The sequence below is a fragment of the Castor canadensis genome, chromosome 15, assembly GCF_047511655.1.
Source record: "Castor canadensis chromosome 15, mCasCan1.hap1v2, whole genome shotgun sequence".
NCBI lineage: Eukaryota > Metazoa > Chordata > Mammalia > Rodentia > Castoridae > Castor > Castor canadensis.
This window is the reverse complement of record NC_133400.1, coordinates 101,427,310-101,452,673: the sequence shown is the minus strand read 5'-3', so window position 1 is coordinate 101,452,673 and position 25,364 is coordinate 101,427,310. Positions and strand designations below refer to the sequence as shown.

General features: G+C 52.9%; 1 protein-coding gene across 2 annotated transcripts; it reads right to left on the bottom strand.

Annotated features, from left to right (window-relative positions):
- Positions 1-706: 706 nt before the first annotated feature.
- C15H1orf198 (chromosome 15 C1orf198 homolog) lies at positions 707-25,364 on the bottom strand. Of its 2 annotated transcripts, XM_020162458.2 has the most exons (4): positions 24,998-25,364; positions 15,116-15,166; positions 5,177-5,701; positions 707-3,091 (listed from the first exon to the last, which is right to left on the bottom strand). In XM_020162458.2, exons 1-4 carry the CDS (start codon positions 25,334-25,336, stop codon positions 3,035-3,037), a joined length of 972 nt encoding a protein of 323 aa, XP_020018047.2. In that variant the 5' UTR covers positions 25,337-25,364; the 3' UTR covers positions 707-3,034. The 2 variants fall into 2 exon arrangements, with proteins under 2 accessions (XP_020018047.2, XP_073912995.1); XM_074056894.1 differs by lacking the exon at positions 15,116-15,166.

Here is a 25,364-nt window from a genome sequence, read left to right as displayed (position 1 = left end):
CTCTGTCTGCAGTCGGCAATTTACCACGTGCAGTCTAACGAATGAGGTGGACTGATCAGTCAGGCGTGGTTTTGAATTTCTTCCACCAGGAAACAAAGTAAAACAAGAGCTGAACCTCAACTGGACCCACTCAGGGACTCAGCACTTACTTTTCGGGGTCATGATCACTTGATAACACAGTAGGCCCCTCTGAGGATGCAGCTCTGCCACCACTGACACGCATCACCTCCACTACCTGCAGGGGCTGCCATGGAGACTGAGACCCCCTCCCTTCTTCCCCAGGTTCAGCAGCCCCCCCAACCATCCTCACAGGCTTCCTAAACACCGCAGACACTAAAGGTGAGGCAGGCTACAAGTAGGAAAAGTTGGGGGGCTCATGGGTTGCTTAGGGATGGCCCAGACCACCCTCACCTGGCTGGGAACTGCCCATGCCCCTCCACTCGTTCATTATTGGCTGGGAATCTCCTCCTTCTCCCCTTCCCATAGGTTACCCCAGGTTTTAAAAGCACCTGAAAGGGAGAGACATGCTCTCTCAGCTTCTGGCTTCCACCTGGGCCCCACCACGCCTCCCTTTGTATTTCTGTTCCCTAACTTTTAATAAACTCCCTTTGCACCTACGTGTCCTGCCATGGATTCTTTCTGGAGAAGAATCTGGAATTCTGATCATTGACTGTACCCGCACCATTAACAAAGGGAGACAAACTAGCATTTTTAAAACTGCTTTATTAAAGGCTAGTAGTATAAAACATGACCAAGTTACAAGTTGTCAGTAAGAATTTAACATTTTTGAAAATGTGTATAAAGACAGGGAGGAAGGCTGCTCCTAACATGTGCATGAGGGGTGCACCTGGCAAGGCAGGAGCCACATGAAGCAGACTGATGTCCTGGGGAGCCTTGTAGGATGCGGTGACCGAGGGCAAAACGCCTAGTCCTGGAGCTGAATCCCCAGTGCAGAGACTGGAGATGAGTGACTCCAGAGTCACACACAGGCTTTGGCTGAAGAGTATGCATTTTTAAAACATAAATACATACTCCTTGTTTTAGAAACTCCATCAGGATGCAGGCGCAAAGCCTCATCTCCCAGTACGCTGTCACAGGGGAAGGAAAAGAAGCTACCTCTGCATGGACTTTGCCCAGGAGCGGCTGAGCCAGTCAGGCAGGTGGAGCCTGCGCTTCTTCCAAAAGCAGGACAGAGCGGCAGGACCAGAGGACTCCCCTCCCCCCAGGACTCCCCATCTGTGCCGTTTCCATCCTTAAAAGAGAGCCCTGTGGGAGCAGCTGAACCCTGGGCGCCAGCTCAGAGGCTCTCCTCGGCCTCCCACCTCTCAGCTTCAAGGACAACCCAAGGGGAACATGGAGATTTAAGGGAAAGCAGGAGTGGCCAGGTCACCCTGACCAAGTGTCCTGGGATGAGCCCTCTCCTCCCTGCCACACCAACACTAAAAGGACACAGACTCACAGTGAGGAAAACGTGGTACCAGGAGCTCTGCACCAGAGCCCAAGTGCAGGTGGAGGCCACCTGAGCTCCCATGTGACAGCACCAGCCCTGGGGACCAGGCGCCTGTGAGGCTGAGCTGCCAGGATCTCCCAGCTCCTTTCCCTCACACCACTGTGCCAGAAACCCTTTCACCCTAGCAAACATCAACTCTACTTAAATGGCAGAGAAAGGACCTCCATGTGCCAAGTTGCAGCCAGTCACTGGAGGAGGAAGGTAAACCTGAGCCCCAGGGACAAAATGAGGGTTAGGGATGCGATCAATTGGCAGGAATGAAACCACGCTTGGCAAAGCCACAGCTTTGGCAGAGATTTTCCTACGGTAGGGTGGGAGAGGTGCCGTGTGCTTTACCTTAGAGGCAGACAGAATATTCTGGGAACTGTTTTAGGAAGTCCTGTGACACAGGCATTAAAATAAGAAGACAACTTTTGGTACAAGAGCGGTGCTCACAGGGATTAAGGCTTCAGGTGAGGAGAATGCAGTGAAGGCTATTTGCACACGGCACTGCACAGGGCTCACAGGTCTGGCCTTGGTGCCTCCTGCAGGTGCGTGTAGTTTGGGGGCCACTGGGCACAGGTGAGGGCAGCAGCTTCCCAAGGGAGGTCGCAGTCCTTTTAACAACCTAGGAGTCTACACCGGCTCCCAGGGAAACCACTGCTGTGAACCACAGGAACCTCTAGGGGGCGCTGCTGTGTGGTCAGGGCTGGGGCAGGGACCCTAATGGTGTGGCCTGATTTTGGGATAAAGGATAGCCACCGCCCTGCAGCCTGTCTCATGCTCACCCCACTCTTGTAGTGCCACCTGCAGGACCAGCAGGGGACAATAAGTAACAAGAGCTTCTGAAGGGAAACCTACAAAACAAAAGGTGTTCCCCAGTGGCTGCTAAATCTAGATACAAAATAACGAGAAGTTGATACAAAACTTCCAAACATGCAACTGTCTTCAAACAATGACCAGCTCAAAGATGAAGTCCACCCAGTGCGACTCTGCTTCCTGGAAGTGACATGAAGGAGGAACGTCAGACACACACGAGGCTGTCAGGCTGGTCCCTACTCAGGGAGCCTCATACATGGAAAAGGACTGGTGAGGGGCAAAGGGTAAGTGGAGTCAGTTTACAGCTTGTGAATGGTGAGAAAACTTCCTTTGAGAGGAAAACTGTGTAGAGCTGGGAACAGAAGTTTCATTTACAAGATTTTTCTTTTGGGGGGGGGTGGTACTGGGGTTTGAACTCAGGGCCTTGAGTTTGCTAGGCAGGCGCTCTACCACTTGAGCCATGCCTCCAGCCCTCATTTACAATTTTTATTGAATTCTTAAAGGTCCTTAAAAATTCCAAATGTAAAACTTCTGTTATCAAATCACTGAAAATAGCATATATATTTTGTCTTACCAAAACTCTGGCAGAATTTACCAGCTTCCAAAGGATTAAGAAAGGAGTAGTGAAAACAGAAAATACACAGACAGTGTAGCCGTCTTGTCCTCTGCACACCGCTGTGGAAAATGTTCTGGGGGTCTTGGCTGTTTCCTTTTGTCCGGGACGGTTTACCAATTGTCCAGAAAATCAAATCCCGTCTTCAAGACAACGCTACTGGAGCTGACCTGCAGAGGGACAAAGGCGCTCAAGTAAGACACAAGCCTCTTTCTGAACCATGCACAATCTAAAAACAGCATCTCATTTAAAATGACCCAAATGCAATGTCTGTTTCTGTCCCAGGGGTCCCCTGACCTCAATTTACCTTGGCACCGGAGGCCAGAAAATTACACAAATTCGAGACAAGCTGCACTCGGCCATGTCCAGCTCCCTCCGGCCCCAGGCACTCAGAGCAAAGGAGAATAACTCCACTCCCAGGAGTCTTCCTGCTGAATGACATCACAGGAGGCGAAAGCACAATGGACACGGCAAACCAAGAGGGAACTTTGCAGCTCATTTCTCTCGGAGCACGTGAAAGGCTCTGGAGAGCTTTCCAAAACCCAGGAACATTCTGGTTCGAGTGGGATTGACTTTGAGGCCCCTGGGTGAGTGCGGAGCTGCATCTTCCCGACAGCGCCCACAGTGTCACACAGCCTGGGGTTTAAGACACCAGTCTTGCACCTTTCCTCCAGCCAAAGGCAAGAAGCCACCTTCCTCAGTCTTCCCCAAGCGACCTTGACCTCTACTCTCCATATGGGAGGTGAGGCAGCCAGGATACAGCTGCTTGTCCTCCTCCACACCTCTCTCAGGCCAGATGTGGCACACCTGAGACCAACAGAAGAGGGACCCAGGACAGGACAGCCAGGAATTAGCCCCTTTTCCTTTGCGACTTCCTTCTGTCTCTTAAATGTGGGCATCACACTCTGCACTTTACTCCTCACACCCGAAATCCACTCTGCAAGGAATTTCATTGGCTCTCTTCCAACGAGCTCCCCCAACTCCTGCTCCTCTGTACAAGTGAGAACCTGGAGCACGACCCTGGAGTCGTGTGCTGGGTAGATGCCTCCCTCCGAACCACAACAAAACCATAATGAGATCCCAGTGTTGTCAAGAAGTGGAGAAACTGGAATCTGTGTGCACTGCTGGTGGGAAGAGAAGATGGTACAGTTCCCCAAAAAAGTAAACGTAGAATGACTTTGGGCTCCCTCACCAATTCCACATCTGGGCACACCCCAAGGAACTGGAAGCAATGTCTCAAAGAGATATCTGCACAACCACGGTCACAGTAGCCAAAGGGCAGAAGACATTATCAGTAGATGAACAAAATGTGGTTTATCTATACCATGGAATATTATTCAGCCTTAAAAAGGGAATTTTGACATATGCTACAACATGGGTAAACCATGAAGACACTGGGTACATGTAATGAGTTAGCCACCAAAGGACAGATGCTGTGTGATGCCACTGCTATGAAGTCCCTAGAGTGGTCAAATCACAGAGGCAGAGAACAGAATGGTGGCTGCCAGGGGCTGGGGGAGCAGTGGAGAGCCCGTGCAGTGTCCTGCTGTGGTCCTCTTGTAACAGCCCTGCCTCCCTCTGAAGACAATGGCTGCCCTGTGTTTGGTTCTGTGTCACCCTCTAACACTAGTACCGTTTAAAGCCACAGACAAATGTTCTGTCTTCTCTGCTGGCTCGACTTCCTGGTGAGGATGGTGGCCACTGCTCCCACTGGCCACTCTCATAATCACCAACTGTCCTTCTCTCCATAGCCTGACATCTGTCCCCAGAACACTGGACCTTCCCTCTGCCTCACCTCTGTCCCTAGGAAGAACTCCTCTCTGGACACCTGGGAACAAGTAGTGGCCAATCCCTCCCTCAAGAGAGAGTCCCCTGCAGTTACACCGGGTGGCACTCTGGGGTCCCACCTGCCTTTCCACACCCCTTGGGACACCTGCAGGTCTCTTCCTCCCAGGCTCCTCAGGCAGAGCAGGTCCCCACCTCCCCACACTGACCGCCTTCCCCATGAACCCCTCTGCCACCTCTGCTCACCCGCCCACACACCGGGGAAGGCAGTGGCCACAACTCCAGCCACCGCTCAGGGCGCTGCTTTGGCAGAGCTGCTAACAGCCCTGGAAGCTCTGAGGAGGAGACAGGGAGAAGAACGAGAGGGAGGAGCACCTGGATGCCCACGGTGCCCCGTGCTGTGGGGTCCCCACTCGACTGCCCCTGGAAGAAGCCCCCTGCCTGAAGTGGTCTTTATGTGGGCCACCCACCTGTGCTAGTGTGGGCTCCGAGAACAGACTGTCATCCTCGCCATCCTGCCTGGCGTCGAGAGACGGCGGTTTCCCCAGGGACTCAGAGGGGGTGACCTCGGGCAGTGTGCTGGTGGGAGCCTGGATGGGCTGGGGTTTCTCGGGCTCCACGCTCACACTGGGAAGGACTCGCTGCTCCTGACGGACGATCTTGGCCTCCCTGTCCTTCGGGGCAGGTTCCTGCCGGCACCCTGCAGGCAAGACCTTCTCCCCTTTCTCCATGGACTTGATCTGGCTGGGTGTCAGCGACTGGAACTCCGCCTTGGGCCCCTCCCGGGACCGCTCCGCATTGATCTTCCAGAAGGGTGCTTCCTCTTCCTTCCGGGTGGGACCCAAGGCATCCAGGCTGGAGGGCATGCTGCCCTGCGAGGATCTGATAACCTGCGCCCCGTGGGAAGACTTGGCAGGTGGCCTCGGCTCGCTGGCGGCGGTACCGGTGCTCGGCTCCTGGATGGACATGGAGGAGATGCTGAACTCCATCTGACTCTAGGGCGGGACGGGACAGGGAGAGAAAAGAAAGAGCAACCTCAGAACCCACTGGACGGGCAGGCCTGCTCACACACGCCCTGCCAAACAACCAGCTGTTGCCCACTTGCTGGAACTTTCTGTCTGTCCTGAGTGGCCATTTCCAGAACTACCCTTACATACCTGAAACATGGGGAGCCGGGAGGCCAAGACCTCATCCCACACGGCGACCCCCAAATCTCAGCAATGAGACTTTTTGGATAGGCTCTCGAGTTGCATATACCCGCCACCAATGGCTTATTGGTTAAGATGGGGGTCTCCCCAACTCCCCTCCTCCCCCAGCTGGTCTTGAACCATGATCCTCCCTATGTCAGCCTCCCAGATAGCTGGGATCACAGGTGTGCAATGCCACACCTGGCCACTACCACTATTTTCGACGGCTGCACACATTTCGTTCAGTAACTACCAGCTTAACCATTTCTAAATGTCAGACACTTTGCTCCTCCTAATCCTTGTCACCCTGCGTAGGTTGCTAGGAACACCTTTGTGCACACGGCTCCTTCTCTCCATGCTGGATTAATTTCTTCAGAGAAACTTGCAGAAGTGAAGTCCAAAGCACAGAGGTCTCATCCTCTCTGTGCAAGTTCGGGTGCCCGCTGTCACACTGCTTCCCAGGGCTGCCCAGGGTCCCCCATCCCAGCTACACATCCCACTCACAGTCTTGGTCACCGAGTGCAACTCACTGTGCTAACTCAGAAAACTCAAGTCTGTATGACCTCAGTGCAAAGCAGTAAATGTCTGGCTGGTTCTTTACATCCCAGACTGTCCCCCACGGGCAGGGATGTGTTGTGATGGCAAAGATGAGCACAGGGGTTCTGGTGACCAGCAGACCCTGGACAGAGAGCTGTGTTCAAGGCCAGCAGTTGCTCAGAAGATGGGCCAAAGAACCCACATCCAAATCTGCAGCCCAGACTGCCTGGAAGCTCCCTGTTCTAGGAAGTAAAAGCCAAGAAACAGCCATCCAAGCTTTGGCTATGCCACAACTATAGCTAAGGACAAACGGAGGTGACTGAGTGAGGCCAATGCATCAGGTACAGCTTTATTTTTCATTATTTTCATTCTACAAATGAGAAAGTGGAGCTCTGGCTGGGCATAATGGTACACACCTGTAATACCAGCACAGGAGGCAGGGGCACAAAGATTGGAAGTTTGAGGATAGCCTGGGCTACATAGCAAGTTCAAACACCCATACCCCCACCAAAAAGAAAAACAAGAAGAGAAGGAAAGGGAGGCCTGAGTGATTCACTGCCCTAGGTCACTAGACCATTAGGACATTGTGCAGCTGGGACTCCAAGGCCTGATTGCAAGGACAAGAAGCTAGTGGTGGCCTTGCGTGTCACAGGGCATCACAGGGCCTCCATTCTGGACACTGCACAGTTCCAGATTCCACGGCAGAAGATGGGGACACCATGGGCACAGACATTATAGTGTCTTTGAATAAGCAAATTGCTAAAAATAGCTTGGAAGTGGCCCATGGCTCAAAGACAGGGCTGACTTTGATCTGGAAACTGCAGTGTCAGGAAGGCACTTAAAACCACAGGCTCGTCTCACCCTGTTTTAGGATCCTCCATTTTTCTAGTGGGATCTTTGTCTAGAAACCTGAGAAGGGCAAGGCTGGACATCTGTGACATGGAGGCAGTGACAGGCTGGCCAGGGTGCTGGGAGGGAAGCCAGGCACGGGGTCCCGAGGCCATGCCATAGCTACAGTGTCAGGCCCCTCCTATCACTTGCGGGTGACAGGTTGGAGGGGAAGGGTGTCCTCTGGTTGCCAGGAGCAGCTACTTGGCTCAGGGGCTTCAAAGGCAAGTACAGGAAAACAGGAACTTGAAGAAAAGGATTCTAGAGTGTGTTTATGTTGTCTCTAACTTCTTCCAGTCGCCATCCTGGTGAGGGGTCTCCCGCCCCCTGCTGCCCTCAGGACTCCAAACACAACCTGGTGGTTAGGAGGTGAGGGGGATGTATCTTTTGTTCAGTCCTGAGACTCCCAGGATCTGCTGCTTGGCCACACAGACACCCCTTTCCCAAGCCAGGGTACATCTGGCCGCCATCTCTTCCTGGCTGAGGCCATCTGTGTGCCTCCCAAGCCTCCAAGAAGCCAAAGGTGCCTCCTCCTTATAAGTCCAGAACCAAACCTCCACAGCAGGATATCATCCTGGACCCCTTGCCCCATCCCTCACACCCTATCGTGAGGGTCACCAAACCCCACAATTCTCTCCAAAACTGGGGGCCATCGACCTACCTCCCACCCCCACTCTCCTCCCAAGTTGACTGGGCTATACGACTAGAGCTGGCCCCTCTCCCCCACCCGCCCTGGACAAGGGATAAGGTCAAAGGGATCCTGTGCCACCCTGACGCAGACCTGGCCTCTGCTGAGTACTGAGGTGGACCCATCCACCTCTCCCTAACCCCACTGGTCTGGACAGTACCACCCCAAGCACCACTGCCAGGGGTCTCTGCAGCATTCATCCACACGGGTCCTGGAGGCAGGACAGCCTTCCTCCTGCTCACCTTTCCAGCCTCACAGGGCCCAGGGCGCTTGCCTGTCAAAACTGCCCATGCAAGTGGCTGCCATTCCAGGCATAGACACTGCCCACAGGTCCCAGCTAGGGGCAACAGGCACCACACACGGACCCAAGTAGGGCAAGAAGGGCCATTGCCAAGAGTGGAACCACCAGGCACACGGGTGGCTGCCACCTCAACTCATGAGTTAGCTGACCTCAGACCATGCACAGGTGGGAGAAAGGCCAGAGACTTGTTTGCTGTGCACACTGTGCACCAGGTGCCAGGTACAGGAAACACCTTTAGACACTCCCATGCTGTCCCAGCAATGCAATGAGGGGAGCAGGGCCACCATTCCCTGTATTAAAGAAGGTCCACAAGGCAGCCCCAGTGCCTGTTCTGGAAGTTGCACTGTGCCACCTCCACTGGGCCCAAGCAGGTGGGGCTGGAGAGTGGAGCAGGAGGAGGAAGACGATGGGCGTAACAGGCAACTTTTTCTCATCTCTGGAAGACAGCCGGTCTTTCTCAGGTGTGGACAGAGCTGGGCTCATAGAAAAGGAGAACATGTTGACCCTGTCCCAGCACTCAGGCAGCACGGAGCCAGCACCAGAGGGTTGCATGGAGGACGGCAGGAGCCAAGGAGCCGACAGACATGTTGCTGCTGTTGACTGCAGGAAGAAAGTCGGGGCTGGGGACTTCATTCAGCATCTTCCGTCACCCTCGAGATGGGGAGACGGGAGAGGACGCCTCTCCGTTCACAGAAGCACCCCACATCCTCCGTGCCCCATGTGCTCCTGAGTCCCAAGGGTCTGCCAGGAGGATCTGGTCAGCAGGCCGGGCTTGGTCCCCGTCAGCCCATGTGGGGAATCGGATCTCAGCTGGCCACATCCGTTCTAAAAACGGCAAGACCACAACAGAGCCTAGGATCTATTTTTACGCCCCACTCACTGGAGAGGAATGTGTAACATTCAGCAAAGGGGGAGCCAAGCTGCCCAAACTAACTGTTTGGTTTGGCAGCCACCGGCAAGTCAAATTGTTGAGACAAAGGATACAGAAGCACCGTCAAAAATATCACGGTTTACTGGGGCAAATCCTAATAAATTTGCCAAACATTTAACATAGGTTCTTCACTGGCAAAGGAAGAAGGGAGCAAGAAGAGAGGGGGTAGGAGGAACCTTCAGAATCACAAGATCAGGAAAGTGGCAGCTCGTGGGGATGAACCAGCATCTCAAGGTGGCTGAGGACACAGGAGGAGCTATGAAGACATGGTGCCTGAGGTCCACTCACCCGCATCCCAAGGCTCTGTGCAGACCGGGAGCTAAATCACACACACCTGCTGGCTTACCAGGCAAAACTCAGGAGGGAGACCTGGCTGAAAAGAATAGGCAGCAGACACACAGATGCGCCCATCAGTCGAGCACCAGGAGTCCATGCAAAATCCTGAGAACCGGCAGGTAGCGGCAGGCAGGTGCGCCAGGCCAGGCCTTCACGGCCAAGGGATCCACAGACGCATAATTCAGTGCCTCCTTCCTGACCTCTTCTCTATGGTAACATGGAAGAGGGGTAGTACCAATGGCCGGGCTGTGGCAGCTGGGAGCACAGCCCTGGGTGGCACTGCCTTGATCACTCTTCTCTCTTCCAGCCTCAGTTTTGTCCTCTGCGAAAGGGGCTGTTGTGCGAATCAGAGGCAGAGCACCCATGTGCTCAGCACAGACCTGGCCCAGGGTCACTCAGCCCCAGCTGTGATCAGGAAAGGGATCTATGCAGGGCCTGGAGGGCAGGGGACCTCCACAGAGGGATGGGGGACAGGGGATGAGCAAAGGCAGGTTTGTTAGGAAGAACGTGTAGTAGGAAGGTAGGGTGGGGCTGAGGTCAGCAGGGAGACCTGTGGAAGGACCACTGGGCTAAGAGGCAGAGCTGGGCCCCTGGGCTATTGGAGGAACTCATTGTACCACACACAGGGCAAGCCAGGAAGGGTCTGAGGCAGGGAGCCGCAGGGCTCAGCTCTGGTCTTAGGAAGAGTTAGGATAGCCTAGAGGGAAAGAAGAAAGGGACAATGCAGGGGGACTCCTGAGCAGAGACGGGGGCTTGATAGGAACACCTGCAGTGCAGGACCTGGGCTGTGACGGGTGGTGTACAGCCCATGGCCCAGGCTTCTCCAAAACTCTGGCTTCCAGTGAGGAGGCAGGACCAAACAAAGACTGGCCCTCTGTCCTCCCATGGACAACAGTTACCACCAAGTCACAGACAGGCCCAGCTCTGCTCTCCATCTGTTCAACCTGATGGTGGTGTGACTGTCCTGAACTGCAGAGTGCAGACCTATGGCAGGAGCAAGAGCACAAGCTCCAGGACAGGAATTCGGAGCACACACCTATCGAGGGGGTGGCGTCGGGGAGGGAGGACAGAGCACTGAGGATGCTGTTCTCTCCCCCAGAAAAGCCTGGAAGGTTCCCTCCTCCAGGAATGATCCACGCTGGATCAGAATGGACGGGGCCCCCCACATAGCCACCTTTCTACCCCCAACAGGCAGCTGAACTTCCAGTGAGGACCCGCCAACAGAGAGAAGCCAGACAGCTTGGGGGAAACAAGTCCCCAGGGCCCAGCTAGGCCTGTCCTGCCCCTAAAGGCATTCTCCTCCATGTCTCAGCTCAGACAGCCCAGGGAATGCAAGGAATCCTCTATCCCAGCCCCCTCCTGCCTAGAGAATTCTCCATGCTGGTTTTTCCCTGGAAACATGAGTAGTGAGAGAGGAATGCTGCGGGGCCCTATGGGGCCCTCTCCCCCAGCCCGCATGCCAAACTGACAGATGAGTGGAAAAGATGACAACCATGACCCACCAGGGGACATGGGACAGGCAGGCCTCCCCAGCCAGGGCTCCCTTCCAGCCGGGCTAGGCAAGGGCTGGAGAGTTACTATCTAATGGATACAGAGTTGCAGCTTTAAAAGATGGCAATAGTTCCAGGTTGCTAATTAGCTTGCATTAATCTCTCCATAATGTATACAAAAAGCAAAGCATGCTACACTCCGTGAACACACGTACCTTTGTGATTAAAAAAGAATAGTTCTGCAGAGGGATGGTGGCGATGATTGCACTAAATGTCCTGACCTGCACTCTTAAAAATGGTCAACGGGCCAGGCATAGTGGTGCACTGCTTCAGACCCAGCACCCAAGAGGATCTCAAGTCCACAGGCAACCTGGGCTACAAAGTTCTAGGGCAACCTCAACTACACAATAAGACCCTGCCTCAAAAAAATTAAAAAACGTTAGTGGACTGGGGGTGCAGCTCTGTGGTATAGCAGGTTTATCGTGTGTGAGGCCCCTACAATTACCCAGCACTAAAAAAAAAAGTTACAACTGTAAATTTTATGGTATACGAGTTTTATCACAACTAATTAAAAAATTAAAGATCAATGGACAGTAGTGTAAAGTGGGAAAATAAATGGCCAGGATGAAGAATGTAGTGAGATGACACAGCTCTAGGCGAGAAATCTTCTGCCACACAGGGCTACAAACTGCTCACCTGATCGGCCAAGATGTGCTACCCGCTAAACCTTGACTCTGGCCAGCTTGTCCGTGACTGGACGCCATACTGGGGCTTCCCAGCCCATACTGAAGGCCTCGAGGGTGTCCACGTCCGCATGTGGACTGACTCAAAAAAGACATGTGGCCCACTGACAGCCAGCACCATCGGAGCACATGAGCGAGGCTCTCCCTGGGTATCCCTGACAGTTAGTGACCCCAGCTGAGCCCTGTTCAGACCCACAAATCCCGAGTACGTCCAATGCTGCTTCAAGCTGCCAGGCCCTGGGGATGTTCATAACAGGTCAACAGACGACTGAAAGACAGAGGTCAGCATCCACTGGAGAAATGCGGCCCTGCCCTCTCCAAGGCTCCCCGTCAAGGTTCTTGACCATTTTTAAATCCTGAGACGAGCATGGCGCCAGGTTCTAGTGGCTCACATCTGTAATCTTAGCTACTTGGGAGGCTGAGATCAGAAGGATCACAGTTCAAGGCCAGCACAGGCAAATAATTTGGGAGAGTCCATCTCCAAAATAACTACAGCAAGATGGGCTGGAGGTGTGGCTCAAGCAGTACAGTGACTGCTTTATAAGAGAAGTCCTGAATTCAAACCCCAGTTCTACAACAAATCAAAAGAAGAGCAGTGGGAGGCAAGGGCCTTCTGAGGCTCAGGAGGAGGAGTGCTGGGGCTGTCTACGACCACAACAACTACCAAAGAGGAAGGATCGGCTTCCTCACCTCTCACTCACCCTTTTTTGCCTCTGGAAGCTCTAACACCAGACATCTGACCTCAAGAGACCAGTGGAAAGGTCCACGAGCTTGAAAATAAATGGCTCCCATTGAAAAAGCCATAAAATGGAACCAAGAACCCTGAGCCACAAACTCACTTTCTAGACAAGGACAGAAGTCACACTGGGCAGCTTGGATTAGCCTGATTCCAGCAAGCGTTCTTGGTTCCCGTGGGTGTCACAGGGAACTGGAAAGTGCCTGTGGCCAACTGGTATCAGCAAAGGTGCAACCCAAGCGGCCATTTCTTGTCCAGACCTTTCTGGGCACCTGCTCCCCACACCAGCCCAGACCCAAAGCTATGCCCAGAGCAGCTCCAAGAGCTGCTCCACGTGTCCCAGGAGCAGGACACACCGTTACACCAGGTTAGGAATGGGGAAGCATCAATCCGCAAACAGCTGGTCCAGAAACATCCAACAAGGTAAGTTCTTTTTAAGGTTTTTCAGACAGAATCTTGCTGTGTAGCCCCACACTGGCCTCAAACTCACAATCCTTCTGCCTCAGCCTCCCAACTGCTGGAATTTTACAGCCAGACACCACTTAAGGTAAGTTTTTGGGGGCAGATATTCACATGGGCTTATCTTAGGATGTTTTGACTATTTTGACTGTCGTTTGCCTTCACTGTAGCATCATCAATCCCTGGCTGTTCAGGGAAAGATGAATTGCTCTGGACGGCAGCACCTGAGGCTGCCTGCTCCCGTCATTACAGCACCTACTTACCTACCATCATGGCGGGTCAGGCACCTCGCTGCTGCCCATTCTAGGAGCCCAGAGGAGGGGGCCTTGGGGACCTGGCTGAACACCCATGTTGCTCCCTTCCCACCTACAACAATCACTGTGACCTCAGGAGACAGGTCAGCAGCCGGTCAGCAGCCATTGTTGCTCCAGACTGAGTCCTGACACCCTGGGCTCCCGATCCAACTCCAGCCACCGTCACCACTGCCCGATCCCAGGGAGCCTCAGCTCCCAGTGGAACCTGGGTTCTTCACTAACCTGCAGGCGGAATTTTTAAAATGTAGGGGCATGAAAGTTTGCACCTTTACTTTCAGGGTGTTTAGGACCCTCGTAATGGTGCACTGATGGCTGAGAGAACCGATGTTCACCAAATGACAAATGCCCTTGTCCCTAAAACCACCTCTGACCACTAATGTAAGAACCCCTCGATGCCACAGGCTTCCAGGTCCCAGACCAGCTTACCTCCCTTAGGATCAATGACTGCTGACTAAACGCTGTCAGCGGGAAAGGGACAGCGTCCCTGTCCACTTGGACCCTGGTAAGTTACATCATTCTAGCAACAGTCCCCAGGTGAGGCCTCCCCAGGTCCCTTGGGACACCCTCAGCGCTCTGCCCCACCCTGACCTGCCCTCCTCTCAGCCCCCTGGACACCGTGTCTGCTGGTCAGAAATGGTGGGGACAAGTGAGAAACCACGAAGTAATCTCTGAAATTTCAGCACCAGGAAACCCTGACGTGACCCAAGCTATGCTGTGGTCACACAGCCCTCTCCATCTGCAGCCTGGCCTGCCAGCACACCTCACTGAAAATTCTAGAATTCAGAAAATCCTGCTCTTTCACTTCCTCTTGGGCGAGAGACACCTGCTCCCCAGATGTCTCGCGGCCTGCTGACACCTTTCTCTTCAGCAGTGAGGGAGACTTTGGGTGTGCACTGGTGCTCCCCAGCACCCTGGCGATACTGATGGCCAGGATGAGTGGCTGGGAGCCCAGGGTCAGGGCTCCATGCTGGGTTCTCAGCTTTGCACGTGTCTGTGCACATCAACTGGCCAAAGTCACCTTGATAGAAGCAAGCCTGGAATTAGGAAACCTGACAGCTGAGAATGGTGGCTTAGATGTGGATAAGGAATCACACCCTGGACTGCTGACCTTGTGGAACTTCCTGTGATGAACAGCAGGGTCTTTCTGACAGAAGCCCACACAGTCCCTGGAAAAGGACAGCCCAGTCTGACTATCTCCCCTACCCAATACTTGGAAGAGTTGATGGCACGTGATCTAGTCTTCGGAAGTTAGTGACAAACCAACCCAATTTTCAGGACTCACCACCCTATGTTCGAAACCCCAGTAAAAGCTTGAGGTCTCCCTCCTGGGCCTCCACACCGGGAATGTACAGTCTTGCTCTGTTTTGCTTTCCTTTGCATTAATAACCCTGTGTGTCCGTCCTTGAATTCCTTTTCTGACAAGAACTTTCTGGCCACTGTACCAGATAAACTGAACCTGGTAATGACCTCACCCATGGCTGAAAGTCTGGGTCACAAATGGAGCACCTCCCCAGGTGCTGGTGCTGTGGCACTGAGAAGAGAGAGGCCCCTGACAGGGCTGCCCCCAGCAGGCCAGCCGGAGCTCGACTCAGTGGGCATCACAGGCCCTGACTGACGGTGCTGGCTTTGACCTTCACCAGCACACCACACACAGGTTCCTAACTCCAGGCAATTCTCTCTTTCCCACCAGCGTGGGGGCCACACGCAGCCTTCTACAGCCATCAACTGCTGAAAGAAAAATGTACAGCCACTCAATTATTTCCAAAAGGACAAATAAATCTAATTCTACCCCGACTTACCCTTGTTTCCCAGGAGAATGGAGCAGAGTGCTCATCTTGCCAACTTAGGTCCTGAAATAAAAATTCAAGAATAAGTCTGAAACCCGAACTCAGACAACCGCATGCAGACAGACATCCACCCAGGGCCACAAGGGACCAAAACATAGGAACAAGTCCCACACACCATGAAATGGAGCTCAGCACAGACAGCGCTGACCGCCTCCGCCCCTCCCCCTTGTCAGACAGACTGAGTGACCACGGTCAAGGTTCCGACAGACTCAATCACCCTGGAAGGGAGATGTGGAGAAAGGAACTGGGGCCTGGCTTTGTGCTTGTGGGGGCGGACTCAGCCTCATGAGCCTCAGTTTCCTCATATACACCACTTCACAGGTGAGAATTAAACAACCTATGAAAAGAATGCAGTTGATGCCAGCACACCTGAGCCCCCTCCTCCCCCACAGGCCCACCAGGGATCCGAAAGGTGCAGGTAAGAGGTGACATAGAAAACTCCGATGTAATGCCAGCACCTGGCTAGAACAGAACTCCGACAGTGTGCAACCTGCACCATACAGAGCCACAAGGAGAGCTACAGAAACATCACTGCGGCTGACCGGGAGCCTGCAGGTCTTGTTCGCTGGCCTGAAGAAAGGACTTGGGGAGCCACCCACCCCCCAACCCTCCTCTGCTTCCAGCAGAGCTCCTGTGACAGTAAAGATCCCACCTGTTCCCAATTGCTATGAAGGACCACAGATTCTGGACCAAAATGTGACACCCACTGAGAGACACCGACTGAAGTAGGATAAAGCATTTAAATTGAGATTTTTTGTAACTATATCTCACCCACATGCCCCCCCACCATAAAAAACTCCAGGTAATTTATGTCATTCTATGAAGTGCTCAGTAAATTCTATACCTTCCCACCCAGAGGTCAACCCTACCCCACAGCCGGGTGACCCAGCTCTCTCTCCCATGGGCCAAACCAGTTCTGCCAGGACCCCTCTTCAGCTCCTGACAGAGGCGGCTCCACCCCAGCCTGACCTCAAAGTTGGTGTACTGGCACGTGCCAGTCTTCCCCTCCCCAGGAGGTCGAGTCCCCTGCACTGGAGGACAGGCACTCAATGACTGTGCAGTCAGGGTGTAGCATCAGAAGTCCTGCCAACAAAGGGACCAAGTGATGTGTCTTGGTGAGGGCCTAGACACCGCGGTGAGAGAACGACCTTGAGGAGGCCAGGCAAGGCTGCAATAAGGTGGTGTCCAGTGTGGTTTGGAGCCCAGGTGTGTCAGACACAGGAAAAGCACCCCATCCACACAGCACCCCGTAAACGCCATGGATACAGAGCGGCGCTGACACGAGGAGCGTCAGCACCTGCAGCAACATTTGATGGGGACCCTGGCTCTGGAACTGCTTGCACTGTTTTTTGTTTTCTTTTTGTTGTTGTTGTTTTTTTACTCATGGCTATCAGGCAAAATTTCTAAAAATAAAGGGACCAGGGTCACTGCCTTCCCCTTTCCCTTCCCCTTCCCCTTCGGAATTTCTGCTAAGCCCAAGTTACTTCCCATTGTCCAAATTCTGTTCTTCTAAAAATGGCAATGACTGTCTGGAGGTATGTGAGCTAACAACGTCATGCAGAATCCCAGCAAGGGTGGGGACAGCAACAGCTGGGGCCCATCCATGGCTCTAGGCCTCTTGGGGACGGGGACAGTGAGTTATGTAACCCCAAAGTCTCAAAATCCTAGGCTCTCGGGACTGTGCTTTCCTCTTAGAAGCAGTACAGCAGAGGGCTTTGTTTTCAGATGGATGGTGAAGCAGGCAGGTTGAACACGAGTGCTGTTTATTCTAGAGGTGACCTGAGGGACAGGTGGAGGGAACCATCTGAACAATGTACTTTTCCCACCGAGGCCACAAGCCCTGTCCACCTCAGTGGGCAGAGGAAGGGTGCGGTGATTACGGGGCACGTGGGAGGCAGTGAGGACCAAAGCAGCGCGGGCCAGCCCCGCGTCCTATGTAACCTGAGCTCCTCTGAAATCAGGTTTTGGCAATGGAAGGTGAGGTCAAGGAGCAAAGGGTGAGCCCAGGACATGTGGAGGCCGAGTCCCCAGTGTTGATTGTCCACACTTGCTACAATTCCACGGGGTCACACTTGGAAGTCACACCGCCATTTCTCCCCAATTTGGTGTCAAGTCAACAGTCCTTGGTTTGCTGCAGCAAGAAATTAAGTCAAGGGGCAGGACTCCTTGGATTTCTGCATGCTGAGCTCATCAAAAATGATAGAGCACTTAACAAAAATAAACCTGCCAAACAAAAATTGATGGAAGCTTTGATGTCAGTGGTGGCAGCTGCACTCCAGCCCCAGAACATAGCAGCAGGAGTAGGTCCCCAGCTGCCAGGTGTGAACGGCCTCAGAATTTCAAAGTGGCAGCACCCACTCATACCCACACTCGCACACCACAATGTTTCTTCTTTCTTCTACTCACTCAAAGATCAGCTGTGTGGCACAGTTGTACACTGTCCCTCTGGGGCTCCCAGAAGGTCTCGCCACCCACCCCCGCCTCCCAGGTGTCCTGATCAGAAATGGTGGAAGCCACAGAGCACGGCTGTTACTCAGGCCGCAGGATGACGCAGATGGGCCTCATCCTGGCTGAGCGACATCTTCAGAGTCAAGTTCCTCTCCATAAGAGACATCCACACCAGAGAAAACCCCAACGTCTCCGGAGACCATCTCTCTTGTAGAGTACAGCAAAGAGCATGGCTTCCGTCACCCATTCCCAAAGGGAGAAGCAAACAGCAGAGAGGAAGGCACAGAGAATCACAGACTCAGAGCACTCAGCGGCGATGGGGGGTCAGAGCCAACTGGGATCTCTGCTGGTCCTCGCGGCAGCTTGGATGACTACAGAGCCATGCAAAAACTAGCTCTCCCTGACTGTCCCAGGGGTCCTGGGACTGGCTTTCTCTGGAAAATGTTTACCCAATTCTTTCTGTGTACCTCCTGAGGAAAACAGTATTCAGTATGTACACAGTATTATATGATGCGTGTGTACACATACACTCTTGAGCACAGATAGATGTTCACTTATGCTAAGTGAATTGAGCCAGACACGAGAACACTGTAGAATTCCACCCACGTGAAATACCTGGAGGAGGAAAAACCAGACTGAAAGCAGAGTTGCCACAAGCTGGGGGTGGGGCGGGGGAAAGGGCAGTTATTGTTTAATGTGTAGAGTTATTGGGGTTTTTTTTCTATGTCTTTTTTTTTTTTGTACTTTGTTTTCTTTTCTTTTTTCCTTTTTTTTTTTGGTTCATTTATTCACGTGTGCATACATTGTTTGGATCATTTCTCCAGCCTGCTCCCCTCCCCCGCCCCTCCCCCCCTCAGTTCCAGGCACAGAGTTATTGCTTAATAAAACAATACAGAGTCTCGTTCTGAAATAAGTAAAACAGCCAAGCATGGTGGCTCACAACTGCAGTCCCAGTAAGGCTGAGGCATAAGAATTATCAGTTCAAGGCCAGCCTGGGTACATAGCAAGAACCTGTCTCAAAATGAATAAATAAAAACAATTTTTAAACTTGCTGGAAATGACGGGGGAATGGCTGGTACTGGGAATGTACTTAAAACTGACTAAAATGGTAAACTATATGCTATGTACATTTCACCACAATAAAAAGTCATGAAAAAACACAGAGGAAACTTCCGTGCAAATTACTAAGTGAGAGAAGCTGGTCTGAAAAGGCGGCCAACTGTGGGGCTCCCACTCTGCAACACCCTGGGAGAGGCAAAACCATGGAGCCAGAAAAAAGATCTGAGCCTGCTGGGCCGCTGCCACAGGCTGCACCGTGGACAAGCCTTGAATACTGCCCGGTGGCTCTCACCTTGCTCAAGTAAAGACCCCCTGCTCTCACGAAGAGCTAAGGTTTCCCAGGCCAGGTCTTGCCCATCCCCACATGGGGCGGCCTGGGCCTTGGCTCTGCATCAGAATAAGGAGCCAGGGCAAATGAATGGTTTCTTGGAAAACTGCAGAGGGCAGGATGAAAAGCCCAGCAGAGGCTTCTTTGTCTTCCCCAGTGCTGGAAGGTTACAAGGTTACAAACAAGCCACAGGAAGGGCTTGTTTAATTACAATGTTTCAGGAGTACAGAATCTACTGTGCCACCAATCATCAACATGCTTGTCCCAACGTAGGTGTACAGTTTGCTTTCTAAAAGCTAGAATCCTAACTATTAAACTTCCAGAAATAGGTTCTGTTTTCTTGGCAGCTCAGAGCAGTGCCGGGAACCACAAAGGGCTCCCTGGAACCGCCAACGGTCACTATGCTCCTAGGGTTCAGAAAAGTGGTGGCATCCTGGCTCAAGCTGGGAAATGTTGCAGACCAGAGGGAGCAGGAGCCTGCAGGAAAGGCACAGCTGTCATCCACGTGGTGATGTCAGGCGGCTGGGCCTCTGGGTACCTCCAGGTGAGCAGATTGCTGCTGGTGAGCGGTCTGCCCTCACAGACACAAGAGCCTGTCCCATGACACAACTGCAGGCTTCAGTTCCAAGTGACAGCACAGTACCCCTGGCCTGTGCTCACCCAACTCAGGTTGCTTACGGCTGTTCATAGAGAGAGCTTCTGCATAACTTCCTCACACAAAAAATGGGGAAAAGGCCACCATACTTCTTGGGGTTTACAGTTGAAAACTGCATACACACAATGTTCTTAACAGCGATATTACAACTGCCCAAACCAGGGAGCAACCAAAATGTCCTGCTGTAGGAAGATGAAGGAACAAACTGTCCATTCAGACAATGGAGTACTACCCACTACTGAAAAGTGAGCCGTCAGCCATGAAAAGACACAAGGAGTCTTACACACCACTGAGTGCAAGAAGTCAGTCTGAAAAGGCTGCAGACTGTACGTTCCAACTACAGGACATTCTGGAAAAGGTGGAACTAAGGAGACAGTGGACAGGTCTGTGTTTGCTGGGGCTCTTGGGCAGTGAGTTACTCTGCAGGTCGAGTAGGGTGGATCTGGATATCTGTGTCTCAGGGTGCAACACTAACAGCAAACACTACCATCACCTGTGGACTTTGGTACAATGAGGTGTGTTGACGCAGGTTCATGAACTGTCACAAGTGTATCCCCTTTGGGGACACTGACAGAGGGTGAGGCTGTGCACATGGGGCCAGGGTTATATATGGGAACTCTGTACTTCCTATGCAACTTTAATTAGGATCTAAAACTGCTCTAAAAAATTAACTCTATTAGAAGAGGGGTAAAGAAGAATGATTAAAATATATATTTTTTTTTATCCACTGCCTGCTCAAAGCAACTATTTACATATTTGTGGAACTGGCGCTGTTCCCTTTGGCTTGGGGTATATTTATCTCTGCTGAGATAAGGGCTCATAACTGAAGTTCCAAAGGCAGAAAGCACTTCTGACTTAACTGGTGGCACATCCCACCCAGGATGCAAACTCAAGAATGCAGGCTTCCACCGACCCCAGCAAAGCCAAACCAGTGCCACCCCCGTGCTAATGGGAACAGCAGGTGAGCAGGAGGGCCACACTCACACTCCTGGGCCTGGCCTGCAGTCACTCCTTTGCTTCTTATTTATCTTGGAGAAATGGCTGTTTTCCCTGGTACTGTGAGAACCTGTTGTTTAGACTATGAAGTGATTCCTGTCAATCAAAAGATGACCCCCAAATCTGTTGACACTCCACTTCCTGCAGGTCCTCCCTATAGGACCTTGCTGAACGAGTCATTGTGTCTCTTTGCAAAACCTGTTTCCAGGCTGCCACGGAGCCGCCGCCCATGGAAGCCAGTAGAGGAGGAGCCCTGGACCAGAGGCCCCGTCCCTGCCTCAGCTCCCAGGCAGCTGGCCAGGTGCTACGGGTGGAGACCACCAATCTGCAAAGGGGAACTCTTGCGGCAGGTCCAGGGCCTCCCCTGGACAGCACCTGCCCAGCTGTCCAGGCAGAGGCCAGGAGAAGTCACTTCTATAACATACATAGGTATGCCAGCCAAGAGGGAGTCCTAAGTCCTACATTCCCCTTCCCTAAAAAACAAGACAAGGCTAAAATACTGAAAAAATAACGCTTTTGTTTTGTTTTATCTTACCAACAGCTGAGGAGAAAAAAGTCTGAGCTGCCCAAGTGCCAGAGGAAGGAGAGGGGAGGAGGAAGGGGGCCTCCTGGGCCCCAGGTCCTGCGTGCCAGCCAAACTCAAATCCAACAACGACATGACACATAAGGAGACTTCTGGAGAGGTCCCACTGATGCTGCATCTGCGTGGTTTGAAACTTTCAGCAACATTGTACAGATGTGACCTTTCTAATAAATTAGTGTATTTCATAAGAAACACCTAGGCTGGCCAGCACCCAGGCCCTTCGAGCCCACAGGAACCTGGACCCTCAGAAGGGAGGGGGTGAGGCAGCCCTGCGGGTCCCACCCCCACAGGTGCTCCACACCTGCGCCTGTGCAGTCCATCAGATGTGAGGTGAGAAAGCCACCAGGCCTTCAGAAGTGTACAGCGGTACAGCAGGTGTCTGGGAATCCAGGAGAGCAAGACTCAGCCTTGGAGAAGGAGACTAAAGTGAGAGGAGGAGGGACAGCCAGCGAGGCCCAGGTTCCTGCAGGAGGAGAAGGGGCATGGGGAGGACAGGAGCTGCTTTGCTAAGCTGCTGAACAGGGGCACAACCGTCGGCCTCCATGCCCTTAAAACTCCATGTTCTAGGGCTGGAGGAGTGGTTCAAGTGATATACAGTGCCTGCCTAGCAAATGTGAAGCCCTGAGTTCAAACCCCAGTACCGCCAAAACAAACAAACAAACAAAAATCTCCACGTTCTCTACAGCCTGCAAAATCCAGATGAGGTACCTGAGACCCAAGGGCTGACACCTGTGCCCAGCAACACCTACCTCTGGAGAGGTGGGACAAGGCAAGCAGGTCCATGCAAACAAGACATACCGGCTGCACAAGTTTTGTCAAAACTTCACAAAGCTTTGAGCTATGAATGTGACAGAGCTCAGAACTCTGTAGCTTTCACCAATGCACTCAGATCCTGCTGGGTTGGTGGCAAGAAGGTTGGGGGTGAGGAACAGGCAGCTGGAGCAAAATGGTCCTGAAAATTCAGGGGGTTTCCCCCCCTTATCTGATAAGAGGAAGCCCCTGAAGCACACAGGGTGACCCCTTCTCAAACAAAAACCTGTCACCTCCCAAGATAAGCCATTCCCAGAATCTCGCAGAAGCACGGAGCAAGCCATATCAAAAGCACCTGTCCGCCAATAGGTCCCTCAGCCCTCAGGGAATTGTCCCCAGTCTGCCTGCCCCATGCCAGGCCTCGTGAGCCACTGGTCCACCCTGCCTTCACAGGGGTGAAATTACCCTACAAGACTGCACCCTGCTGTTGGCGCGGCCAGGACTAGAACCTGGGATCTGGACCCTCTCCTTTCCTTCTGCTGGGGTGGCCAGGACTAGAACCTGGGCTCTGAGCCCTCTCCTGTCCTTCCGCTGAGCTGTCTTCCAGCAGCAGTCCCCAGTGCCCTACGCAGGAGAGTTTGGGGTGATGTTGGGGTGTGGAGAAGAGGCTGGTAGCCTTGGGCAAAGCCACTTGCAAACATTTTCAAGGAAATCAGATGTTCATGCAGTAATACAGCCTGCACACTATGACAGGATGCCTCTAGCTTCTGATATAATGGCCCTAAGAAATACTTAGCTCAGTTGTTCCCAAGGAGCTAAGAACAGAAAAACTGATAGGTCCCTTCCCACTTTCAACACTAAAGATGGTGGCCTTCTCTGCAAGGGACAGGTTAAGCCATCAAAGCAAGAGGGGATCTGAGCCCAGCCCCAGGTCTTATGGTCTGACACAGAGCAGGGTGCACACACACACACATTGCTGCACCTGGGCCACTGGGTCCCTGACCACTCCCAGAGCCACCAAAATCTGTGACTGCCATCAAATAATTGGGTTTCTGTTTGTTCCTGCAACACATAAAAATGACTAGATGACGGTCAGAAATGACTAGATAATGTTGCTATACACGTACACACACCTACTGGCCACAGAGGAAGGTATTCAAAGAAACAGGCCACATCCTTCAGGGCAGCAGAAAGGAGGCTCTGGAGGAAATGTGCAAACAGATAAGGTGGGAAGGAGCAGGGTGCCCTCTCAGACTAATCAGAGTCTTTTCATTCAACCTGGGGCCACCTATTGGGGTCTGACTGCTTAGTAGCCTAGCCGATGGTCACCTCCCACCTTGTCTTTATTGGAGCCAGCCTCCTCCATGAACTATCTGCTGGGGGAAACAATGAGACCATCTCCACTTTGGTGCCAAGCTCTCACTCAGACTGGTTCAAAATGCCCTAGTGCCACTGAACAACACAGCCACTGTGGGCAGAAGTGCACCCTGGACGACATCCCTGTGGACTCTCCTAAGACTCCAGGCTACCTATGCCTTTGCCACCTGGGCTGAGGTTGGCAGGCTCAAAGTCCATTTTGCAAAGTTCACTGAAAGACAGGCTGGGTGAGGGCACCCAGATACCGTAGCACACAGCTCCATTTGGTTTCAAATCACAATAGGTCTGCAAATCCAGAAACAGCTCAGTCTGGCTCCAGATGAGGAATTACAAGTAAAAACCTAACCACATCTGTCCTATCAGTGATCCTGAGTCCAACCTGGCCTGGCTTTTTGGTGATGCACAGACATGTCACCAGCCACTCTCTGGCATCTGTAAGATCTATAAGATTTGTTTCTCCTCCTATTTTCTTATCCATGGCTCTTCTGAGAATCTGAGAGACGCTGCCTTCTTCACTGTGACACAAACACTGTACACATGTCTTTACAGAGACGCACATTCCCAGAATGAAATGTGTCAACTGGAATGCATTTTTAAGACCTATATTTTCATCTCTTACCACGCCCTTGTTTTTCCTGGCAAAGCCCCCAGAGTTTGAAGTTCAATTGAGAATTTGCTTTTAATTCCTTGAGAATAAGGCAATGTTGGCAGCACAGTCCTGCCTTTCACACCTCCCTGACATTAAAGCAGGTTTGTGATCACATTCTGTACCAATAAATGTCTCCCTGTACCCAGCCTGAAAATCTGATTTAAACTTCATTCTTAACTGGAATTCCTTCCACAGTGCACAACTTCCTGGAGATGCCCACCAGCCCCTCCTTCCTTGGAAACAGCCTGACTGCCAATGGACTTCACTTTCACATTTTCTTGTTCTGACTTTGCCCCTCATGGCAAAGTTGGATCTGGAAAAGCCCAACAGCCACAGTGCATACTCTACTGACACAAAGTGCTTCAAGGAAACCACTTCCAAGAAAAAGACCAAGTTTCTGAGCAGCACAGATCCTGCTGGGGCCTGTGTCACTGGGGGCGGTCCCTCCTAGGCTGTTGCCTGCAGCTTCTGTTTCTTCTGGAGGTGCCTCTGGAAGTCTGGACTCCAGACTTAGATACGGCCTCATAAGCAGACAATGCTTCTCTGAGTGCACTTGAAGTTGTCCTCCCTGTCTTGTTTGGTAGAAAACCATGATTCACCAAGTTCCTCACCAAAACAAGCTTTTGTAGTATACTCACCAGGAAACATCAAGGGGGGTGGGTGTCCCTGTCATCCTGGAAGGCACCTCCTCCTCCTGTCTGGCAGGTCCACTTTCCCCACTGAGCTCGACCCAAATATCAAGGCTGCAGAGTGTGTTAAGGGCAGGCAAGGATGGGCATGGTCCCCGTTTCACACCGGGGAAACTGAGGCTCTACATCGTGAATTCACCCAGGGCCACACAGCTAACTGCTAAGGGGCAGAGATGGATCAGATCGGACTGCTGTCCCCGCTTTGGTCCGCCCGTTCCGATCCGAGATTTTTCGAGCCCTTTCTCCCGGGGATTTCTGACTCCCCGCGAGGCCTCCCGGTCCGCGCCCCGCCGCACCCACCTCGTCGCCGAAGCGCACCAGCTTCTGGCCCGTGGGCCCGCGCAGGCCCGGGAAGCGCGCGGGGTCCCCCGCGCCCCCCGCGTCCCCCGCGTCGGCGGCCAGGGCGCGCGGCCCCACCAGGCAGCGGTCGATGATCTCGTCCTGCTGCGCGGGCGGCAGCCGCGCCCACTCGGGCCCGTACTTCTCGCGGATCTTCTCCTTGTCCTGCATGATCTTCCTGGCCATGGGGCTCAGCGACGAGAAGTAGGTGAAGCGTTTGCGCTCCCGGTCGTCCAGTGGCCGGTTCCCGCTCATGACCGCCGAGCGCGAGGCCGCGATCGCCGCCGCCATGGACGCCATGCCCGGCCCGCCCGCCCGCCGGCCCGGA